The 23,370-nt window shown below is 39.1% G+C and overlaps 1 protein-coding gene across 7 annotated transcripts in view; it reads left to right on the plus strand.

Annotated features, from left to right (window-relative positions):
* LOC126324512 (zinc finger protein 345-like) overlaps nucleotides 1–23,370 on the plus strand; it is an 85,476-nt gene that overhangs the window by 22,351 nt on the left and 39,755 nt on the right. For 2 of the 7 annotated variants that reach the window (XM_049995035.1, XM_049995021.1), the window contains exons 3-7: nucleotides 295–357; nucleotides 4,268–4,330; nucleotides 8,796–8,902; nucleotides 17,888–18,460; nucleotides 18,579–18,662. In XM_049995035.1, coding sequence (XP_049850992.1) covers nucleotides 295–357; nucleotides 4,268–4,330; nucleotides 8,796–8,902; nucleotides 17,888–18,460; nucleotides 18,579–18,662 — 890 coding nt within the window. The remainder of the gene's footprint in view (nucleotides 1–294; nucleotides 358–4,267; nucleotides 4,331–8,795; nucleotides 8,903–17,887; nucleotides 18,461–18,578; nucleotides 18,663–23,370) is intronic. The other 5 variants (XM_049995067.1, XM_049995053.1, XM_049995045.1 and 2 more) reach the window with 3 other exon arrangements.

A 23,370-nucleotide genomic window follows, 5' to 3' on the forward strand; every position in this document is an offset into this window, starting at 1 on the left:
TGGGTGCTCTGCTGTGCTTCTGGGTGCTGTGCCGAGTTGTGGTTTCCATTTTATGCCCAATAGTTCGATGACTGACCCAACTGTCTTCTTCAGGTACTGTGAGTTCTGCTGTTGGAGTCCAGGAAGTACTCATAACAGTAAAACTTGCAACACCTGAAGTCAGCTGGGTCAGTTGTCAAAATATCTTGTGTAAAATGGAAACAACAACTCGGCAGAGCACTCTTAAGCATATTATTAATCAATTGTGTCGAGAAAACTTGAGACATCACAGTATATTCTTCTTTTATTTTGCAGAAATCTTCAGCTGATGAAACACTTCAGAACTTAGCAGATTCATATGGCATCAAAGAGGAGTTTGTAAGTGTTATTTTTTCTGTTTAATGTATTTTACATTAAGAATATAATGCTTTTTTATATAAAATTTAATACAAAGATCAGACTGAATATATGCAGAGTGTAGATAAAGTCCGGCAACACTTTCAGTTATGTATTGCACAAGAACTAAACATTGTACAGATGTCATATGTATTGCATTTTGAAGAGAAACTAGAAAAGTGTTTTTTACAAACATTCGATATGTGAACCATGAGTGATCCGGCAGATGTCAATACGGTAATCAAATCCTAACCATACATGTCCCAGCATGGCATCATTGACTGTGGCACTCAATTCTCATATTTTCTCGTGGAGCTTTGCTTCATCACATGGTAGAGGCAGTGCATACACCAGATCTTTAATATGTTCCCACAGAAGGAAGTTACACGGAGTGAGATCTGGTGTTTTTTGTCGAATTCCAGAAAGCTTGCTCCGCACCTGAACTCGCCATGTTTGCAACTAGTGCTGACTATCACTAGATTACCAAACTACGCTGTTGTGGTATGTATGAGTGAGAACTTTCAGGGATTCTCTTCAAAATGACATATGTATGATATCTGTACAATGTTTGGTTCTTGTGCAATAAATAATTGAAAGTGTTCCCAGACTTTACATACGCCCTGTATAAACATAATGTAGCTATTAACTGGTTAGATGTTTGTGTCTCAAGATTACAATTTGTCATAAATTACAGATATTTATAACACGTCTGCCTCCATTATAGACCAACTGTAACGCTGTTTGTTTCTCAACCTTTTGTGTGTGATTAACTGTTTTTGCACAAGATGTTATTAACAAATATAGTTGAATGTCTGTGTAAGTCATTTCTGTGCTTGAAGTCTAGATCAAGGTTGGTGCGAGCCATTGTACTTTTTCTTAAAGGAACATATGTTTGTAATGTGTCAGTTTTGTGTAGCAAATGAGAGAAGAGTTTTTGGTAGTCAGTGAGAGGCAGTGTATTTCAAGTAACTAAAATTAAAATACAGCAACCAGCCTTCTTTACAGGTTTTTCATGATTAGCATAAAATTCTACCACCAAAACTTTTACGTTTTTATTTCTGCTTGGAATGAAGATTGTGTTGATAGACTGGTTTTCGAAGATCAGAAGTCTGGATTAGGTTGGCAGCTGATAGCCCAGTTAGCTGGCAAAGCCATCAATGGGGCATGACAGGAAGCCATATATATGAGCCAAAATATTAATTATTCAGAAGATAGTCAGTGATCATGAGTTCTATACATCTCACATTAGTTTGCATCGTCATTTCAGCTCTATATCATATGACACAAATTTAGTTTTACTATTTTGACAATTTTGTTAATGTGATCTCCCCCAAGCCACCGCCACCACCCCCCCCCCCCCCCCCCCCGCCCCTTCACACACACACACACACAAACTGTGCATTCAGCCTTTATATAGACTTTACTATAACTATTTTTTGCAATTGCATCTACTCTTCACCATGAAGCACTTCAACACACTGCACTCTCATTGCCTACTTTTAACCAATTGTTGACATGTTCCTTGCATTTCCATCACATGTAATGGTAAGCACTGTCAATGATCCTCTGCTAAACATGTAATGGCTCTGCTCTTGGTCTAGGCTCTTACTTTTTGCGAAATGTTTTGTGACACTTGCTAGGAGATTACGCATGTTTTGTGTGCACTCTTCTTTTTGCGAGGGTAGTACAGAAAGTAGTGGCAAATTAACTACGATGCACACACACACACACACACACACACACACACACACACACACACACACACACACTCTCTCTCTCTCTCTCTCTCTCTCTCTCTCTCTCTCTCTCTCTCTCTCTCTGTCATCTGATACACTCCATATTACACATACACTGATCAGCCAGACCATTATGACCACCGACTTACTAGCTAGTCAGGCACACGCACAGTGCTTGTAGTATCAGTGAGCATGCTGTCCTTGCATAGCTGGCTAAGGTGCGCGATATGCCTGATTTTGACTGAAGGCCCCTGGCACAAGCATTTGGGAAACTGCACATCTTGTTGGGTGTTCGAGGAGTGCTGTGGTGTGTCTCTTCAATACGTGGTGAAACCACATCCCAGGTATTGGACATTGTAGTCCAGGCAGACTGAAAAACAGGGTAGTCGGCAGCCTGTGATGGAACTAACATCAGACTTTAATGCCGTGCAGAGTACAAATGTGTCAGAAAACACAATGCACTGAACACTCGTAACGATGGGCCTCTGCAGCCAACAACCCACTCAGGTGCCAATGTTACCACCACGACATTGACAACTATTACTGAAATGGTGGACATACTGGCTATTAGGCAGGTGTTCATAGTGTTCTGGCTGATAAGTGTTTTTAGGAGCGTAAACCAGAATAGAGGAGTTGAGGGGTTTCTTTCATCCCTGGCAAGAGATCAAAATCGCACTGCTTCATTTGCAGTGTAGTCACGGTGTGTATAAAAAAAAAAAGCAGTAGGTGGGTGACAGTTTTAATTGCAAATAAGGCATGATACAGAAATGCTGTTTCATAGTTGTACAACACTACAGGCATCACCACCATTTTATTAAATTTATGTTGGAATATGTTTGGTTGCATTGCTGCTTGGAGAAATCATTTATTCACCTGAATAAGAGTTTTTGTATGTCAGTACCCTTTCACGTTTAATAAACACCAGAAATAATAAGCAGCGTACATGTTCATCATTACAATATCTGTCAAAGTGCAAACCAGCTACTGTACACCAGTGCACTGTTGTACTTCAGTAATATGAACGAGCTATAGTTTTCTACAGTTTTGCTCACATTTTTCATGGTTTGCTATGCAATTTGACAGGACAGCTCTACCTTGAGGGGTAACTTCGTGACAGGGAAGGGATGATTCATTAGCAGCAAACAACTCATTTTCACCACCTACCCATCTGCCTTGTACGTGTGAGCACGGTGAGTCAAATTGGGAGTTTTATGTACCAGGTACAACACACACTGAACAACCTTGCTGCTTAAATATGCAGTAGTGTGTCATAGCCACAAACTTCTTCATCTTATGAATTTTGGTATACAATGCTTTGATTAATATTTCTTTAGATCGGCTCAAATACCACACTTTTCATTTTGTGATCATTCATGTCAACAGTTGCATTCAATTTTCCACACCCCAGCAGTGGCATGCACAAACAGTATAAATACACTGACATCTCATTGTCCATTTAAACTGCTGCTATTACTTTCTTGTCAACTCTGATAAATATTGAAAACTGGCATGTGCCTGTATTCATTATTTCATGATTGAAGTCAAAAGTGTGCCATTTGCAGGCAGCCTCTGGATAGTCCCAGTTGGTTGTTTGGCTACCTAATTAGTCGCTGTGGGTGCTCAGCTTTATTCTGCCCAGCATTCGTGAAAAGTGGCATTCCTGCAGAAGATAAGTGTGGAGTACCTAGTGCAGGTCGAAAACTATTAATTTTTTGTGCAGACTTGACCTGTAAAATAAGCATGAAATTAAAACTATTTGCAGCTACATTTACTCCTGGTACAATACTCTTGTCAAGATTGCCACCATGGATGTAGCTTCTAAATTATCAGTATTTGTAAAAATGTTTTCCTTGAACGTTTTACTTGTTTAAAGATAAATCAACTTAATGGTAGCTAAATTAACTGCCTTGTATTTTAAATAACTTAAATTGTAACAAATCTGGTACTAGTTTTTAATGCCTGAAGTGTTCCATGTAACATATTTTTCTCTCTTTGTGGTATTATATGATAAGAATGTTTGTAAATACTTGCTGTATGTAATTACATTTTCTTTTACATACACACACTGATATGATGACCTTGCAACTGCATGTAGTGTTATTTTTTCCTCATCCCACACATGGAATGCAATTCAAAAAGCTTTGTTTCTGTTGTAGGGTTGTTTGTCAACTAGTGGCCTTACGAGGCTTCAGTCCACTGATGCTCCAAAGAAAGAAAAGGTATGTTCTGGATTTATTAGAAATAAAGGTTTGCTTGACAATTAATGCCAAATGTCTGATAAAAGTTCTTTATAGCTAATTGTATAGTAAAAAATGTAAATGAAATTGTCTGTGACCAGAAAACTGATTTAGTATTGAATGATTACAAATTACTGATCATTTTCCTAAGGCTACATCTTCAGCAACATGGACTGTAAATATGTGGTCTTATGACAGTGTCATAGAAGGAAAGTTCTTAGGCCAACTTTGTGTGTGTTTAATGCAAGATCCATTTATATTACAACACATGTGTGCATGTGCCCCCCCCCCCCCCCCTCTCTCTCTCTCTCTCTCTCTCTCTCTCTCTCTCTCTCTCTCTCTCTCACACACACACACACACACACACACACACACACACACACACACACAAAAAAGCACCTACTTATACCTGGCAGCATTGTTGGATGTGTAAACAGATGTAATTTTTCCTGTTTTCAAACTGCACAGGAAGAAATTACATATGTTGATATCTGGTGAGTGGTGTGGGCATTTTGAGGTATTTGCAGAACATTTACTCAAATTACTTGTTGTATCGCTTCAAATATTATGAAATGACAGAGGGCACAGCGATGAGATCACCACTGTCTCAGGCAGTTGCGAACTACTTCATGGAGCGCTTTAAGGAGAAGGCTTTGAAATTGGTGGTGTTGTGTCCTCCTTGGTTTGTAAGGTACATTGATGACACCTTCCTGTTATTATCTTGTTTGTCAATTACATGAATGCTGTCTGTCCCCAACATTAAATTTACTGTTGAGGTGGAGAAGGGTGACAAGCCACCATTGGCGGATGTTTTAGTTGAGAGGAAGGCAGGAGGCCAGCTGGATAATTCAGTGTACAGGAAGCCAACACACACTGACCAGTACTTGAACACTGATAGGTTTCACCATCAGGTACACAAGAAGGTGGTCTGAAACACACTAGTACACAGAGCGAAGATTACTTTGGATGACAACCACTTACAATCGGAATTGTAACAATTGAGACATGTGTTAAGAGAGGATGGTTGTAGCAAGGGAGACAATAACACTTTCAAATACCAGTGTGAAGGATGCCTTGTGAATTGGCAGCTGCTTTCCTTCCATACCGTGGGGAAGAAGCAGCTAATTATAATGTGTGCTGCAGTGACATGAACCGAGACCAGTGTTCCAGCCTGCCTCCCAAGAAATGAGTTATTCTGTGCCCTTTTAAAGACAACATTGCTCTTCGTGTGTCCTGTGTGTGTTATGTCCCTTGCGAATGCAACAGTTCTATATAGGTCTCACTGTTGCAGTGTTGTACAGAGCACAAACAATGTATTAAATAAAGGGAGCGTGACAAATTGGCCATAGCAGAGGATTGCCTGGACAGTGGACACAAAATACAGTTTTAAGATATGATAGTCTTGGTTCGAGCATCAACATATTGGGATTCCATTAAAAAGGAATTAGCCGAGATATAGAATAAACAACAAAAATTTTAAAATGGACCAGGGGTACACACTTAGGTGGAAGTGCGGGCGGGCTTTGGATATCCAAAGAAATCAGACAGATGTTTGATGTTTTTAGGAAGATGGGAGCTGCAGTTTCAAATTTGGTGCCAACCCCTGGTGCCACTTGATGACACTCGGTCCTGAGGTGAGCCAGAGTTGCCATAAGCTGCTCAACTTGCCTTTCATGCAGGTTAGTTTTGGCCCTCTGTGATTGGTGCTAGAGGCTGCAGTTGTGTCTGTATAAGTGGAAAACCATACCCAAGCAGTCAGTGGGTTTTACTCATGATGATGACTGAAGTAACTGTAGAAATCATGTGTGTTTTATTTGAATTGACACACCTTGAAAACAGGGAAGATTATATTATGCGCTGTGAAAGACTCCGAGGAAACATACTTTGTCAAAAACAGTTTGGATTCGAAAAAGGACTGTTAACTCAACAGGTGATATAAGGGGCATTAAAAAAATAAATAAAGAGCCGGAGTCTGGAATGTGTAAACCGGTGACAGGAGGGCAATATCTTGGTGTGTGTAATGAGGTGTGGTTCTGACCAGAGCATGGAACTTCACAGCCCTTTGCTAGAGGCACATGTGCACATCACATGACTAGACAGAGTTAGCAGCAGCATGCATCAATCATCCAGCACTGCCAATTGCATTGCAAACAATGACATGGAGGCGTCAAAAGAAGAGTGAAGAGGTATTGTTCATTTTCTGGCAGCGGAAGGAATAGGAAGAATGGACATTAATCGACAAATGTCACAAGTGTACGACAAAGACTGCATGTCCCTTGCAAGGGTCAAGGCATAGCACAAGGGCTTCAGGGAAGGACGGGTGTTGTTAGCCGATGATGCATGGTCTGGAGCACCACACTGCATTACCGATGACATCGTCCAGCTGGAGAATGCACTCGTTACCCAGGACTGCCAAGTGACAGTGAAAGCCCTAGCTGCCGTGGTCAGATTGAGCATCGGAAGAGTTCACACCATCATGAATGAATGACTGCACATGCACAAAGAGTGTGCCCAATTTGCTCACCTGGAATGCTATACTCGGGAAGGGAATGTGTTCCTGGCGTGAGTGGTAGCTGGAGAAGAGTCATGGTGTCATCACCTCGACAATGCAAAGCCTCATACAGCCAACACACTTCTGTAGAAATTCAAATTGGAGGTTCTTGGCTACTTTTCGTATAGTCCGGACCTCTCTCCCTGTGATTATGCCATTTTTGGTCCCCTTAAAAAGGCTCTGAGGGGCAAACAATTCACCTTGGACGACGACGTCCAGCTATATGTGCGGAACTGGTTAACATCGCAGCCCCCGGAGTTTTATGAGACAGTCATTCACCACCTTGTGTCGCAGTGGGACAAGTATCCCAACAACCAGTGTCAGTACTTCTGTGATACAGGTACTGGTTTCTGTAATTATGCCTCTGGTTCTTTTCTTTTCGAATGCCTCTTATAGAATCAATAAATAAAAAAAATTACTACCATTAGGAATATTTTGCATCATGGCTAAGGCTTTTGTTTGTGTTGACCATGATGTCCTAATACAAAAGTTAAAATGTTACAGTATAGTAGGCACAACATGTTTGTGGTTTTTATCTTATAAGAATGACATAAAACAACGTGTGTCCCTTCCATGTCAATCACCTAATGATATGCTCTCAGAATTTGAGGCACTCAGATATGGTGTACCATGGTGTTTGATTTGGGGTGCTGTTGTTTCTGACACAAATATGATCTTCCACTTGTAGTTTCAGACTAGGCAAATTTTGTATGTTTTGCAGATCATAGAAGTTTGTGAATAAAAATAGTACCAGGCTCCTAATATTCGAAAACATCAACAGCAGGTTCAAGGCAAGTGGATTATTATTGTATTTCAAGATTCATTACGTACATATCGTAGCACTAAACTAGCCATAAAAATAATTACCTCAAACAATGAAATTCAAGAAGTAGGATGTTTTAATTTTTTGGAACTACAGATAGATCACAAGTTCAGTTGGAAAATTCACTACTGAGAATTAATGAAGTGAAGTGCCTTGGTTCAGCTATATTTGCAGAAGGCATGATTGTTACCACAGGCAATTTAAAAAATGATGAAAGTAGCTTACTCTGCATATTTCCATTTACTAATGAGTTATCACGTCATTTTCTGGGGAAATTAATGTTCCAAGATAGTATTTTCAGAACACAGAAACATGATATAAGAATTATATATGTCCTTAATTCAAGAATATCCCACAAAAATCTCTTCAAAAAATTGGGATTTTCATAAAAGTAAACAAACTTGCTATTTTGGGTGCAGCTTTATTACTTCTCCATTGTTACTTGTTAACTTATTTTTATTCTTGGCACAACAGTGAACTTGTATTTTATCACCGCTCGCAGTTGTACGATAATATTTCCTTATTCCAGCTCGTTTTGCATCTGAAGTCGGTGGTAATCTTGTTCTTGTTCCATTGTTTCGCCAGTACAAGACCAGGGACTTATGGACTTATCTTTAAAAAAAAAAAAAAAAAAAAAAAAAAAAAAAAAAAAAAAAAAAAAAAAGTGTGTTCCTGTTTCCAGACCAGTGTTAAACATGTTGGATGTTAGTCAGGATCAATGGGATAGAGAACAAAAGTGTTTCTTTTTGTGACACTTGTTTGCAATTCTTGTTGGTAGGACCATGTATTTTCCAAGAATTCAAGACCCATTCAAAAATTGTCACACCTTTGCATCTCTATATGTACTGTTTTCAAAACGCAACATGCACTATTCTGAACAAGTCATCACATTCTTTCATGTAACATCGACATTGTATTGTGCAGTGAATGATGCTATGGTGCTGACAGTATTTGACTCATTGCTTATTCCTGAGCAAGGCACCATTCAACAAACCCAGACCAGCATTCATTCAAGACAATTAGTTCAAAAACCTTTATCATATGTTTATGTACTTTGTATTTTGTTATTTCAGGAAGCAGTACAACCGCAGCAGCAGGATCAGTTGCAGCCATTATGCCATAAGCAAAACCAAACTGATAATGAGCAGAAGGAAAGCAGCTTTGCTCATTCTAGAGAAAGGTAAATTTCTAAAGTAGTGTTTTTGTGAAACTTGAAAAAACTAGGGATAAAGCATATTTTTGATACTTTTACCTCTACGATGTTGGAAAACATAATATACAGCATTAGCCAATGAACTGCATCTTCAGCTTTGGTTTAAATGGGTTACCAAACAACAGATACCAAGTTAGGAATTGGTAACAGCCTCTACCCCTAACTAATAGTGTATCTGTATTTCAGTGACCACTACCAAACACTTGATTCTCTTGCTTTAAGTTGAAGGAAGGTCTGATGAATCATATTTTTATTTAATATTTGGGACATGAATATATTTTTCTTAAGTAGCTTTTTAGCTCAGTTACTCTTAAGTTGTATACAGTAAGTAATATATAATCAAAAGCACATCATTTGCTACAAACTTCATTACACCTTAGTATGAACTTATTACTGTGTGTGTGTGTGTGTGTGTGTGACTTTTTGCCTTGGCCTTTGAGCAATTTTCGAATTGTACTTCATAAGATTTTGCTTTAGAGTATCAGACTTAAAATCCTCCGACATATACTTAAGCAAAAATCTTTTGCAGTTCGGAGAAAATGGCCCATAGACTGAAATTGCAATTGTGAAATAAATAATTTCTACAGTCAACAGCAACTATGGTGTACTTTAAAAAAAAAAAATGCAACATGACTGTGAACCCCTACCATGATAAGTTTTACTGTTTTCGTTTGTAAGTCACATATAAATTACAACATGCTCTTTTGATTTTATGGAAGCACCCAGAAAGAAGATCAAATTGTCTTTGTTCAGTAGTTTCTTCAATTAATAATGAAGAATGACTGTGGTAACACAGGGAAATGCATATAGACCTCATTTAAAAAAATCTGTAAGTGTATTTTGTATCTTATTTTCCACATAACATACTGATGAAATAGTCACTTCAGATGACTGGTTGATAGAAAGACGTGTTGGAAAGTAGCTCTGGATGGTACGAAGTTCTTGCACAGTTACAGAAAAGCATAATACAATTAAAGTGTCACAGCAAACAAAATTTGTGATAGAGTTGAGGATTTCTTGGTAGGGAGGACACAGCATGTTATCTTGAGTGGAAAGTCATTAACAGCTGTAAAAATTAATTCCGAAATGCCCCACAGAGTGCATGGGGATACTTTGCCATTGACGTTCTGTATTAATTATCTGACAGATTATATCAATAGCAACCTCAGACTTGTTTCAGATGATGCAGTTGACTATAATGATGTACTATTTGCGAAAAATGACGCAAGTATACAGTCAGTTCTTAATAAGATTTAAAGTCTAAATATAAACAGCTTGTTTTGAAGGTTCAGAAATATTAAATTGTGCTCTTTACAAAATGCAGAATAGTAGTATTCTTTATTTTACATTATTTATATGGGATAAATTGTTTCGCTTAATGAGTGTTTCGCACTAAGAGCAAGATTCTGAAATGAATTATGCCCACTATGCAATGTTCCATTATATGGAGTCACAGCTACCACAGCGTGTTCACTGGAATCAAAATATTTTTCCCAAAAGATTTATTTGGATGTAGGACCAAATAGAAGTCAATTGTTGGTGAATCTCATAAATAGTATGGATGTTCCACTTCCATGAAGTTATGTAATCTTTCTGGCAGATGAAATTGTCTTTGCCTTTTCCATTCATGGTCACACTATCTTTGACTACTGATTTGCTTCTGTCACGAAGTGGTTGAATCACATCCCATGTACAGTAACAAATCTGCCAGCCTGCAACTTGTGCAAAGCTTTTTAAAAGAAGTTTAGCCATGAGCTCTTCCAGTAGACTAAGTTAAAAATAAAATAAAATTTTACCTTTGTTATCTCCATCTTCTCTCTGTGGCACTGCTACTATTTTCTCTGCTATTGGCTGTAACATTTCTCTGACAGTTTTGAAGTTTATTTCATTATTTTTGTTTGTCTTGCCTCTGCTTCTTTACCATTTCTTCTTGTGCTTTGAACTGTTAACTTTAGTAAGCTACTTTCAAAAGTTTGTAACGTATGATATCTTTATGCTTCACACAATCAGGCATTCTGAGCAGTGCCAGTGGCATTCCTCCTACTTTAACCTGTAGTCAGATAACTGAACTTTGCTGGTGGTGTGAAGTGAACTGAGGCAGCTGCCATGAATTGTCCGCCCAATAGCATGCTGGTGATGTCTTCCATTTCTTTTCATGCTTAGTCCTATTTACAGGCCTGTAAACATGTATCGAGTGTTTAAGAATTCCATTTTTGTAATGGAATTTATCCCCTATGTGTTTGTCTTCCTTTCTAGACATAAGTTGCCTGTTGATTATGTAATGTTGGTGTACCTTTCATGTAACATTGGTGTACTTTTCACATGAATCAAGACATAACAGGAGTCTGTGTTGTCAAGTAAAGAGGCTCGGTGCAAATGCAAACAGAGAACTTCCCGTTAGGTTGTTGTGTTGCTAGCTCTGAGCCAGAACTTATCAAAACATAATGACAAAACAAGAGGAAAAATGACAGAATTGTTTACATCTTCACAGTAAGAATTGGATATGTAATGGGCTAGCAAGTATATGTCATCTTGTATTGATGTTGTTGGATATGTGAGCTTTGTTTCTAGTGGCCAGTTATAAGACCCTATAACCCTCTTACCAGTACTTAGATGTAGTGTTCTCTTTATGATAATTTTTTTGAAAATCACTTCACATCTGTGAAGCAGAGCGACCGTGCTATGGCTTTGTCTGTCTGATATAACATCTAAAAGTCTAACTGCAAACCCAACCATTAATAATATTTGTGCAGTGAATGCTATACTTAACTACAGTGCACGCTTTAACTAATCTTGACCCCATGTTTCCCTACATGAAATTTGTTGTTATGAAAGGAAAGATTGCTGCTCACCGTGTAGCAGAGACATAGAGTTGCGTACAGGCAAAAAAAAAAAAAAAAAAAAAAAAAAAAAAAAATGCAGTTCTCACACACACATGACCACTGCCTTGGGCTGCCGGAGCCAGACTGCGAGCAGTCGTGTATGGTGGGGGAAGCAATGTGGTTTGTGGGGCTAGATGGGGTGGGAGGGGGAGCGGGGTACTGGTGGTGGACAGTGTAGTGTTGTTGTGGGAGCTGACAGGGAAAAGGTCGAGAGAGTGTAGGGCAGCTAGTTGCAGTCGGGATGTTAAATGGGAATGTGGAGAAAGAGGAAAGTAAAAAGACCTACCATCCTATATAAAAGATACCAACCATTTCCTCCACAGATTCTTCACAGCTCCTGTTCCTTCACCATATGGTGTGTTGCTTGTCACTATCGATGCCACCTCCCTTTACCCTAAGACCCGTTTCACACTGGGACACTGGTGACGGTTGCCAGTGATGGTCACCAGTGACTGTGGTGAACACTCCTGGATCACTGGTCTCTAACACCACAGGTATTGCCAACTGATAAGTTAGTGAAATGGACTCGTACACGGGTAGCAACTAAATTTTGCTAGTTTTATGGTCCAAAGAATAAGGTACTAAATTTGAACAAAGAACATACAGCTTACCAATTTTGTTTTTCTCAACCATGCTCTTCTCATTGCAATCAGACACAAACTTCGTTATAATTTCTTGCCACGCATTTGTTTTCATCACTTTGTTGCTATAGTCATCACTTTTCACATCCCAAATAGCAGTACGACTTTCTGCTTCACTCATAAAATCTCCCATGTTAATCAAATCCAAACTTATGGCTACAGTGTGTACAGTATAATGTACAATGAGTGTTTCGCGCCACTGTCTCAGAAATGACCGCCTGTCGGTTGGCAAATCTGCAGCGCTGTCTCTGTGATCTGTGTCCCAGTGCAAACACTCCAATTCAAACTAATGCATGTCCAGTGATGACTGCTGTGAGCACAGTGACCACCTCTTAGTGGCGAAGATAAGTCACTGCTGCGTCACAGTGGCTGGGTGAGGCAGTGTAGTGTCCCAGTGTGAATGCTCCAGTTCAAACGAATGTATCTCTGTCGGTGAGAGACGATGGTGACCGTCACCAGTGTCCCAGTGTGAAACGGGCCTAACATCCCTAATGCCCTTGGCCTAGACGCTATGGTACAATACCTTTCCCAACACCTTAGGGATTCCAAATCTACAACTCCCTTCCTAGTCACCATTACCAACTACAATCTCACCCACAAATTACTTCTCCCTTGAAGGCGTCACCGACAAACAAATATGGGGTATGGCAATAGGCATCTGCAAGGCACCATCCTAGGCCAAACTGTTCATGGGCTTCTAGAGAAATAATTCCTAACCACCCAGAATCCAAAACCCCCGACCTGGTACAGATTCATTGATGACCTCTTCTTGATGTGGATTGAGGGTGAGGACACCCTATCCACATTCCTCCAGATCCTCAACACCTTCTGTCCCATTTTCTTCACCCCGTTCTCCTCAACTCAGTAAGCCTCTTTTTCGATGTTGATCTCCATCTCAAAGATGGCTACATATCAAACATACCAACCACTAGCAATACCTTCACTTCGACAGTTGCCAACCACCAGGAAGCCCCTCCCATTCAGCCTATCCATCTGTGGCCCTCACAGCTGTAGTAATGAGCAGTCCCTCTCGAAACGTACCAGGGGTCTCACTGAGACCTTCACAGACCATAACTACCCTCCTCGCCCTGTACAGAAACAGATCTCCTGCCCTTACGTCATCACCTATAAAGTCCCATTGTCCAGCAACAGAGGGACATTCCCTCATGATTCAGTACCTCCCACGACTGGAGCAGCTGAATCACATTCTCCACCAGGGTTTCGACTAGTACGCATTGTGCCCTGAAGAATGTCTAGCCCACTATCCTCCCCACCCCTCCCACAGTGGTATTCCATTGCCCACTGAATGTACACAATATCCTAATCCATCCCTACTAAACCTTCCCCCCAACCCCTTGCCTCTTGGCTCATATCCCTGTAATAGATCTAGATAAAAGACAGGCCTCGTACCTCCTGCCTCCACTGCTTTCTGCAGTCTGGTCACAAGTGTCACATGTCTCATAAAAGCAGGGCTATCTGTGAAACTAGTCGTGTGATCTACAAACTATGCTGCAACCACTGTGCTTTGAACTATGTGGGCATGACAACCAACAAACAGTCTGTCTGCATGAATGGCCATCAACAAACTGTGGTAATAATACAGCTGGATCACCCAGTTGATGAGCACACTGCCGAACACAAGTCTTCATTTTAATGAATGCTTCGCAGTCTGTGCCATCTGGATCCTTCTTATCAACACCGTCTTTTCTGAATTTCGCAGTTGGAAACGCTTCCTGCAATATATCCTTTCTTCCCATAACCCTCCCGGCCTCAGCCTTCCCTAGTCGTCCTGCACCCAACTACCCCACTCCATGTCTCCAGTCTGCAGCATTTTATTCCCTGAGCACACCCCAGTCTTTCTACTACACTCCATTTCTGCCTCCCCCTTCTCTTCTGTCTAACCTCCTGACTGCACCTAACTTCTCTACCTTCTCTCCACTTTGTCTCTGTATGCTCCCACAAACAGTACTTCTCCGTCCATCACCTATACTGAGCTCCACCTCCCCCTGCCCGCCCCAGCTACTGCCAGCCACCACCCAGATTGTTTCTGCCACCATATGGAGTTTTCCACATTCTGGCCAAGGCAGCCAGAGGCAGTGGTCATATGTGTGTGAGCTGTGTTAGCGTCATTGTGTGTGTGTGTGTGTGTGTGTGTGTGTGTGTGTGTGTGTGTGTGTGTGTGTGTGTTGAAAGAAGGCCTTCTGGCCAAAATCTTACATGTTAGTATCGTTTTAGTGTGCCTGTGTACAACTCAACATCTCTGCTATATGGTGAGTATCAATCTTTCCTTTTCATAATATTGTCATTATTCTGCCCTAGATTTTCCATTGTTTGATTTTAACTGAAATTTAATTTGCCTGTCGAACTTCCGAAGCAGCCACTAAACATAGTGACTGCATCCACTACTGGAACAGGAATTTTGGTTAAACTCATCTCGAAAAATTCCTCCTCAAATTAAAGCTTTTATTTTAAAGTACAAGAACAAGAATGAAACTGAGAAGATATTTATTCACTTTTTTCAGTAGTTTTCACTTTTTTCAGTAGTTTTAGGGCTTTCCACAGTTCAGTTAAAGTTAATATGTATCATTTAAATAAACAATATATGCTCTTGAAACTTTTAGGAAATGTCTTTATGCAGATGAATTTTACTCAAGTGATCTAGCAAAGTGACCTCCTCAAAAGCATTTAAGACAATGTTGTAGCTGCTGGTACATTTATCATTGTTACATTAGAACATAAGAAGTAAGAAAACTGAAATGGATATTTGAAATGAAACAGAAACACTGTGTAGGTATAAATGACAATATATTGAACAAAGTTCACTTGATCACAGAACAGGTTGGAGTAGTCTGGCTCTCCTTTACATTAATGACAGCAAGGAAGGTCACAGCTTGCTATATTAATTGTAGTTCAGTTGATGATTGTAATGCCAGAACAGTTGTGCAAATTTTTCACGCCCCTGGTTAAAACAATATGAGAGTGGTGTCATCTAGCCTACACTTATTCAGCACACTTGAAACAAAGTTTTGCAACCACTGCAAACCCATAATTGAGCTTGGTAATTCTTGTAACCAGTAATTACCACAGATGACCTTTTACACAGAAATATTAATAAATGTGTTCCTCCAATATTTTGTGCAGGTGTTAGCCTAAAGAGTAAAATTTTTCTATGTGCAGCAAAGAAACATGGCTGTTCATGTCACTGGCGTCTGGCTACTTCTACCCTGCTCAGTCTGCCTGCGGTAAAGTTTCTTCCTTTTATAAGGCATTTCCGAAATTGAATGTAACAAGGCCACCTGTTATCCCTGTCTCACCACCTACATCACATTTTCTCTTTTAGAAAAAAGCATTCTCCAGGTGGAAACAATAAGGGCCTAGTAGCTTTCTTCTGTCTGATGCATGTTTTGCTACTTTTTGCAAATGATGATGGCGTCCTTTTGGGTAAAATATTCCGGAGGTAAAATAGTCCCCCATTCGGATCTCCGGGTGGGGACTACTCAGGAGGGCGACATTATCAGGAGAAAGAAAACTGGCGTTCTACGGATCGGAGCGTGGAGTGTCAGATCCCTTAATCGGACAGGTAGGTTAGAAAATTTAAAAAGGGAAATGGATAGGTTTAAGTTGGATATAGTAGGAATTAATGAAGTTCGGTGGCAGGAGGAACAAGACTTTTGGTCAGGTGAATACAGGGTTATAAATACAAAATCAAATAGGGGTAATGCAGGAGTAGGTTTAATAATGAACAAAACAATAGGAATGTTGGTAAACTACTACAAACAGCACAGTGAACGCATGCCCACGCCTACGACAGTAGTACAAGTCTATATGCCTACTAGCTCTCCAGATGATGAAGAAATTGAAGAAATGTATGATGAAATAAAAGAAATTATTCAGATACTGAAGGGAGACGAAAATTTAATAGTCATGGGTGACTGGAATTCAGTAGTAGGAAAAGAGAGAAAGAAAACGTAGTAGGTGAATATGGACTGGGGCAAAGAAATGAAAGAGGAAGCCGCCTGGTGGAATTTTGCACAGAGCACAACTTAATCATAGGTAACACTTGGTTCAAGACTCATAAAAGAAGGTTGTATACGTGGAAGAAGCCTGTCTGGAGATACTAAAAGGTATCAGATAGATTATATAATGGTAAGACAAAGATTTAGGAACCAGGTTTTAAATTGTAAGACATTTCCAGGGGCAGATGTGGACTCTGACCACAATCTATTGGTTATGACCTGTAGATTAAAACTGAAGAAACTGCAAAAAGGTGGGAATTTAAGTAGATAGGACATGGATAAACTAAAAGAACCAGAGGTTGTACAGAGTTTCAGGGAGAGCCTTCCTATCAAATAAACTATGTGGTTTCACATTTGCTATGTGAATACCAGCAGATTCCACGTACTTGAGCAGACAAAAAATTGCACATTGTAGTTATTTTGAATCTGTTATTAGATATTATGTAATTTTCTTGGGAAGTCCAAGAAGTGTATCTCAAATACTGATACTGCAAAAGAAAATTGTCATATACATTTATACTGCACAGCAAACAAGAGTCTTGTTGCCCATTATTTCAGAGACTACAAATCCTAAGTGTGGATAATATAAAATTACTTTTATTTCTTGTGTTATATGTGTGGTTATAATGATCTCAAATGTGTATGAAGGGGACAGTTACAGCATAGATGTTGTATTTTAGTGCCCTTAACAAAAGGAACATGTGAATGAAGATAATTATGTAGTGATATTCCATACACCAGTTGAAATTATATGCTCGGATTCCACAGTATATGGGGATGACAATATAAAGTTAATGAAATAAAACGCTAACTAAACAAATCAATAATCAATAAACAGCATGAAAAGGCAACAACCTGATTGATGCATCAAATGTAGATGCTTATTGCTGTACAGAGGCTACACTAGATTTCAAATTACTGCTCTTTCTCTAGCAATTTTGCCCACACACACACAAACATCTCATTCCCCCTCTCCTTCAGTGCCACGTTGGTGAGGGTGATATTATTTCATTTTTGTTAAACTGGTAATCATTATGTGTTACAAAAATACAAACTCACTGATTACAGCGCAGATATGCTGAATTATGGTTGTGCAATGAGTCTGACAAGCATCTATGTTTTGCAAAAACAGGCAGGCTTTTTGCAATAATTGAGGTCCAATTTACCTTCATATACTCTGAACTTTTGCAGATGTTGTTCTTATTGACAGCCTTCATGACCTGAATTATATTCCCTCCTGTTCTATATGAAATTAAATAATTAATACTGTTTTTTAACTATTGAGAATATTAATGAGATTGAATTTTTTTCAAATTTAAAGTGTGTAAAACTAACGATTAAGGGTGCTCTAATAATTGTGTAAATTTTAAAATATTTAATTTGAATTTATATTGTTTCATCTCAATTGCCCAGCAGGTCAGTGTCTAACTCAGGAAGAGAAGGTAGCAGTGACCGAACACAGAAGTTTCCATACAACGCTCAAGACATGAGAAGTATAATGAGTGAACCATATACATATTTTTACTCTGGGACACCAACTATGGTTCCACCATACATGCAGTATAAGGAGGAATATGATAGGATAATAGAGAGGACGTTATCTAGTGGAATTTTTTCTCAGTCTCACGGTGCAGTGAGTAAGGAACCTTTCAATAATCCAAGTGTAGTGAATAAAGTGACACCTGCAAAACTGAGTTCAGATGCTCGTGCATTGGCAGCCAAAAGGATTCACCCTTGCAATGTGTGTGGGAAGTCCTTCACAAAAGTGTACAGCTTGACTACCCATCAGAGAATCCACACTGGTGAGAGGCCATACTCTTGTCCAGAGTGTGGCAAGGCCTTCACAGAAGGGAGCAAACTGACTAAACACAGGCGCATCCATTCTGGAGACTGGCCTTATACTTGCCCACAGTGTGGCAAAGGATTCTCAGATTCCTACAACCTCGCTCGTCACCATCGCAGTCACACAGGAGAGCGGCCTTACAGGTGAGTTGTACTGTTAAGTTTTTTTTTTTTTTAGAGTGTGTGTGTGTGTTGCATTAGTTTGAGTGGGTTCTTGAGGGAGGACAGCTAGCTGACTGAGCACTGGTGAATGGCCCTACAGCTGCCCGCAGTGCGGCAAGGGCTTCTCCGACTCGTGCAACCTCGTCCGGCACCATCGCGGTCATACGGGCGAGCGCCCTTTCAGGTGAGTTAAAATTTTCATAAATTCCCCAGGGAGGTAAATTTAGTGTGATATCTTTCAGAAAACTATTTGTCATTAGCTTCAGAGTGACCTTCGGGTGTGTGCATGTCTGAAGTACACAGTACAACCTCGTTTATCTGGGACCAGAAGTGATACGATAAATCAAATCGGAGAATATTTTGAAAGAAGGAGAATCTTGTACAGTAACAAAATTACTTACAACATATTGAGATATAACAACAGTATCCCCTTCTTTTACTGAGGCTTGACGCAATGTCTTTTGCTTCAAACAAGTATAGTATGACATTTTTCAGCAGCATGATAATAGAATTGTTTGTTAGTTCAGTTGTAGTGGTATCAAACTGACACTCCACCATGATAAGAGTGAGCAGATGCATAGTATTTGCATGTCATCTGCTCCTTTTGTGTTGTCATTACTTCCTCCCTGTCCTCTGTTTCCCAGTTGTCTGCCTCAACATTTGAACATCCTGTTATTTTTGAAAACATTGGTGAAATGGTCTCATCAGCCATGATGTAAAAGTTGTTGCTTGCCAGTTGTGCGATAGACACACAACAAGTAGTAGTTTTCTCCCTGCTGAGATGTTTTGGGTGGTGCTTGAGACAGTTCCAGGTGGCAGCCATAAATGAAAATTCAGACAAATAACTGACTCTTAATGTAATATTGATAAACTATGCACTACCACATTTAAAAGCTGTTAGGTAAGAAAAATGTAAGTTGCAAATGAAAAATGTTCATCATAGATTAATTGACATCATAATAAATGAGGGTCAGATGAACTAGCTTGTACTGTACTGTTAAAGTATTCCTTGTCAGCGCAAAATTACTACATTCTTCATATCTTTGTAGGTATTTTTATGTTGTTTCTCGGTCAGGATATTCTTTATATTGTTTGTAATTTGTAAAACAGTTTTGAGTTTCATAACTGAATTTTTTATTTTTATTTCCAAGACATTGTGATGGTGATATTACTTCAGACACTGATGTATCTTCAGAAAGTAAAGTTAAAATTATTAAAAAAATTAACTTCATCTAAACACATTATGATTCACGTAGCACTTGCAGTGTTTGCTGATTGTTATGCTAATCAATTGTTTTTCAGTGGTCACGAAAGTTATGGGAACATTTTTCAGTTATACTAGGTATTAATCTTTAATCTTCCCATTATTTGCTTCAGATGCAGTACTTGCAAATGTTTTGATAAGATTTAAAATGTGTAGCAAGGAGGAGGAAAGAAAGGAAATCAGTGTGTTCATATAATGGATACCTAAGCAGGATTGTAGGCTATCTGATACTTAGTTCTATTGTTAACCACCAATTTGTCATTTTGGATTAATGTTGGTTTGGTTGTATGGGATATCCTCTCTCTTATGCTTCTCTTTCGGTTACCTTTGTCCCTATATTATATTTGTTGCCACATCATATTCTACAGTTCACTTATTACACTCATAAAATGTAATCACACATAACAATTCTGTAATGTCTGATCACTGTTTTTGTAATTCCATCAACATTACGAACTGTAATGCACATTGGGTAAATTACAAGATTATAGCACAACCTTTCAGCTTTTACCCAAGACATCATCAAGATGGCAGAGAGCCGTGGTTTAAGATTATACAATATGGCAATTATAACATTGCCCATTACACAAGGGAGCAGTCATAAATAAAATGGAAAAATATTTAATTACAGAAATGGCTTGTGACCAATGGGACAACTGCGGAAATTATGGGGTTTTGGGCAGGGATAAACTAAATATATTACAATCCTAATAATGAAGATGTGTTAAAGCAAATACTAATGCAAAAATTAAGCAAACAAAATCCTTAGAAATCAAGAAAACCACAATAAAAAAGTCTAGTAAAAAACTTGACAGGAATTTCATTCAATGAAGGCCATGATACATTGAACCTACACAAAGCTGGGCGGAGGGGCATAGCTTCAAAATCAATGCTAGCACAAATACTGCTTCATCAATACCGTCTTCCGAATGGCCAGCCCTAATTTTTCAAACCAGTAACCTCTCTGGATAGAAAACTATACGTTGTCCCATGCCCATGTTGTGGCCCCTTGTCCTAGATGCAGCAGCTTTGGTCAGTCTCACACCTTCTACACAAACATAACACCTCACATAATCACCCTTAAACCAAATAACTGTAGGAATTTAATTCTGATCAACTTCCATTTCTTCATTGCAGCATTCAGGGTCCTACTCATGAACTTCATTGTCGTATCCATAGTTACTGAAAAATGAAACATAAAATTAAATTGCCAACTGTAAAGAACACACCACACTAATATTGGGTTGGTGAATAAGTTTGTAGTGTTTTTCCATAATTTTAATAGAAGCAACAGATACACACGAGACTTTGGTCGCAGATGGCTAATGTATTCTTCTTCATTATTTATGAAAGTCTGCCACCACTGAGGTAACTTTTTGATTCCACAGCTGTAGAAATCACATGGTTTTGTGGCGAAGTACTGGTTGAGCCATGTTTGGAGCCCATTTTAAAGGAAGTTCCTTGAAGGTTGAGACCATTTACATGTGGAAAGGAAGTTCCTTGAAGATTGTTCAATAGTGTCTTGAAAATCAGAGGGCACAAGATCAGATGAATATGGTGAGTGCGCTATGACTCCCCAAACACGGCTCCTGTATAGTGTTTTTTGTCAGTCTCACAAAAAATGTGCAGGCTTTGTCATGAAGTAGCAACATTTCACGCAGTCTTCCTGGTCATTGTTCTTGAACTGTATCTGCAAGACACCTCAGTTGTTGGCAGTAAATGTCAGCAGTGATGGTTACAACTCAGGGAAGCAATTTGTATTCAGTCACACCATCGCTGTTCCATCAGATGCTTATTTTCTTTTGTGAATGTGTGCAGGCCTTTGTATGGGGGGTTGCTGCTTTGATTGGGCTCAACCATAGCTCTCTCTGCCGTATGTTAGCATAAGCGCACCATTTCTCGTCACTAGTAACTATACAGGATAACGATAGTGTCATTCACAAGCCAGTTTATGACAAGCAAGCAGAGAGGCACGTATGTGCACATGCAGAGCAGTATCCATGCACCAGATTTTTAGGTCTCCCCAATTGCATGCAAGTGTCGTACAATCGCAGAATGATCACAGTTCATCACATTTGCCAGTTCTCGAATACACTGATGTGGTTCATTGTGGATTAATGCATTGAAATGATTTTTATCAAACACCGAAGGTCTTCCTGAAAGTGGAGAGTCACAAATGTCAAAACAATCCTCTTTAAAACAATAAAACTGTTTTCTTTCCGTGATCTGTTCAATGGCATTATCTCCATATGTGGCTCAAATGTTTCTGGCTGCCGCCGCTGCTGTTGCCTGTCTATTTAGCTCAGGCAGAAGAATATATCGGAAGTGTTCAGATTTCTCCAGTTCACACTCCATTTTGTAGCATCCACAGTTCCACTCACTACCTCCAAATGACAGTATCTAAACTCGCATAGCAACAATGAATTACAAATAAAAAATGACAATTGATAAATAGACCCATAGCAACCAGAATACCAATATACAAAACAAAAGTCCTGCAAACCACCAACCTATATTTCTAAATCTGAAAACTACTCTATTACTCATAACTGCCAGCATCAAAATAACTCACCAACTGACACAAACTCTTCCAGTAGTATTCTCACAAACAGCATTCAAGAAGTACAGTGAATCACCAACAGCACTTCCATCAATTTAGAAACATAAATATCATATACTAGAGAGTGCCACTGCGAAGTCCAACATGCCCTCTGCGAATACAATCAGTTTCAAATACACTGCACCACAATGATGTCACACAACATAACAAAGTTATGTTATGGGTCGAAACAGCAGTGTGGTACCGCATTTAGTGAATTCAGCACATAATTTAGCAACTTAAGGAATTCCATATATTAGAAACTATTTGCAGAGGACGACTCTCAACATGTTTATAGGTGCACAGACATTTATGTGCATCAATGTGTAGACTTACACAAGCATCAGTCTCCATCCTATGCTCTTAGAAAAACTAGGCTTTGTAACATCTTGAAAGAAATTGTTTTCCTGCATTGGCTGCTTAAAAATTTTGCTTGAAAATGGCTACACCGCCAAAATGTCATAGTATACAAAATAAAATGGATATAAAGAAACAGCCAATGCAGGAAACTAATTTCTTTCAAGATGTTTACCGTGGCTGTGGATGCTGTCATAACCTAAGAAAAAGAAATCATACCTGTGTGTTTGAGTAAGGCTATCCATATACGCGGCTATTAAGAGGAAACTCATTTGTGATGCAAGTCAATAACAGGTTACTTGGAAGTCACCTTCTGTGTGATTCAGTGTAATGCTGCCAGTGTGCTGTTAGAAACCCTAAGTAACCACTTTGTAATAAGTTGGCGACTTGTTTGCTGGTGGTTAGTAATTGTAGTTCCTGTAAAGGAAGTGCATTAGAATGGAGAAGTGTTTAATAACAAACCTCTCGGACTGCATTCTACATTGAATCATTTTTTCTTCCTGTCTAAATTTCATTAAAATTATTTTATTTGATTAATTTTATTTTCATTATTTTCATGTTATCCGTAATTTATTTGGAAATGTATCTCATTATTAGTGCGATTAATGTTAAACATGGCAAATGAGTTGTTGCAGAATTGAAGATCCACAGACATTCCTCATTAGAGAAAAG

This window comes from Schistocerca gregaria, chromosome 2, assembly GCF_023897955.1.
Source record: "Schistocerca gregaria isolate iqSchGreg1 chromosome 2, iqSchGreg1.2, whole genome shotgun sequence".
NCBI classification, from domain to species: Eukaryota; Metazoa; Arthropoda; class Insecta; order Orthoptera; family Acrididae; genus Schistocerca; species Schistocerca gregaria.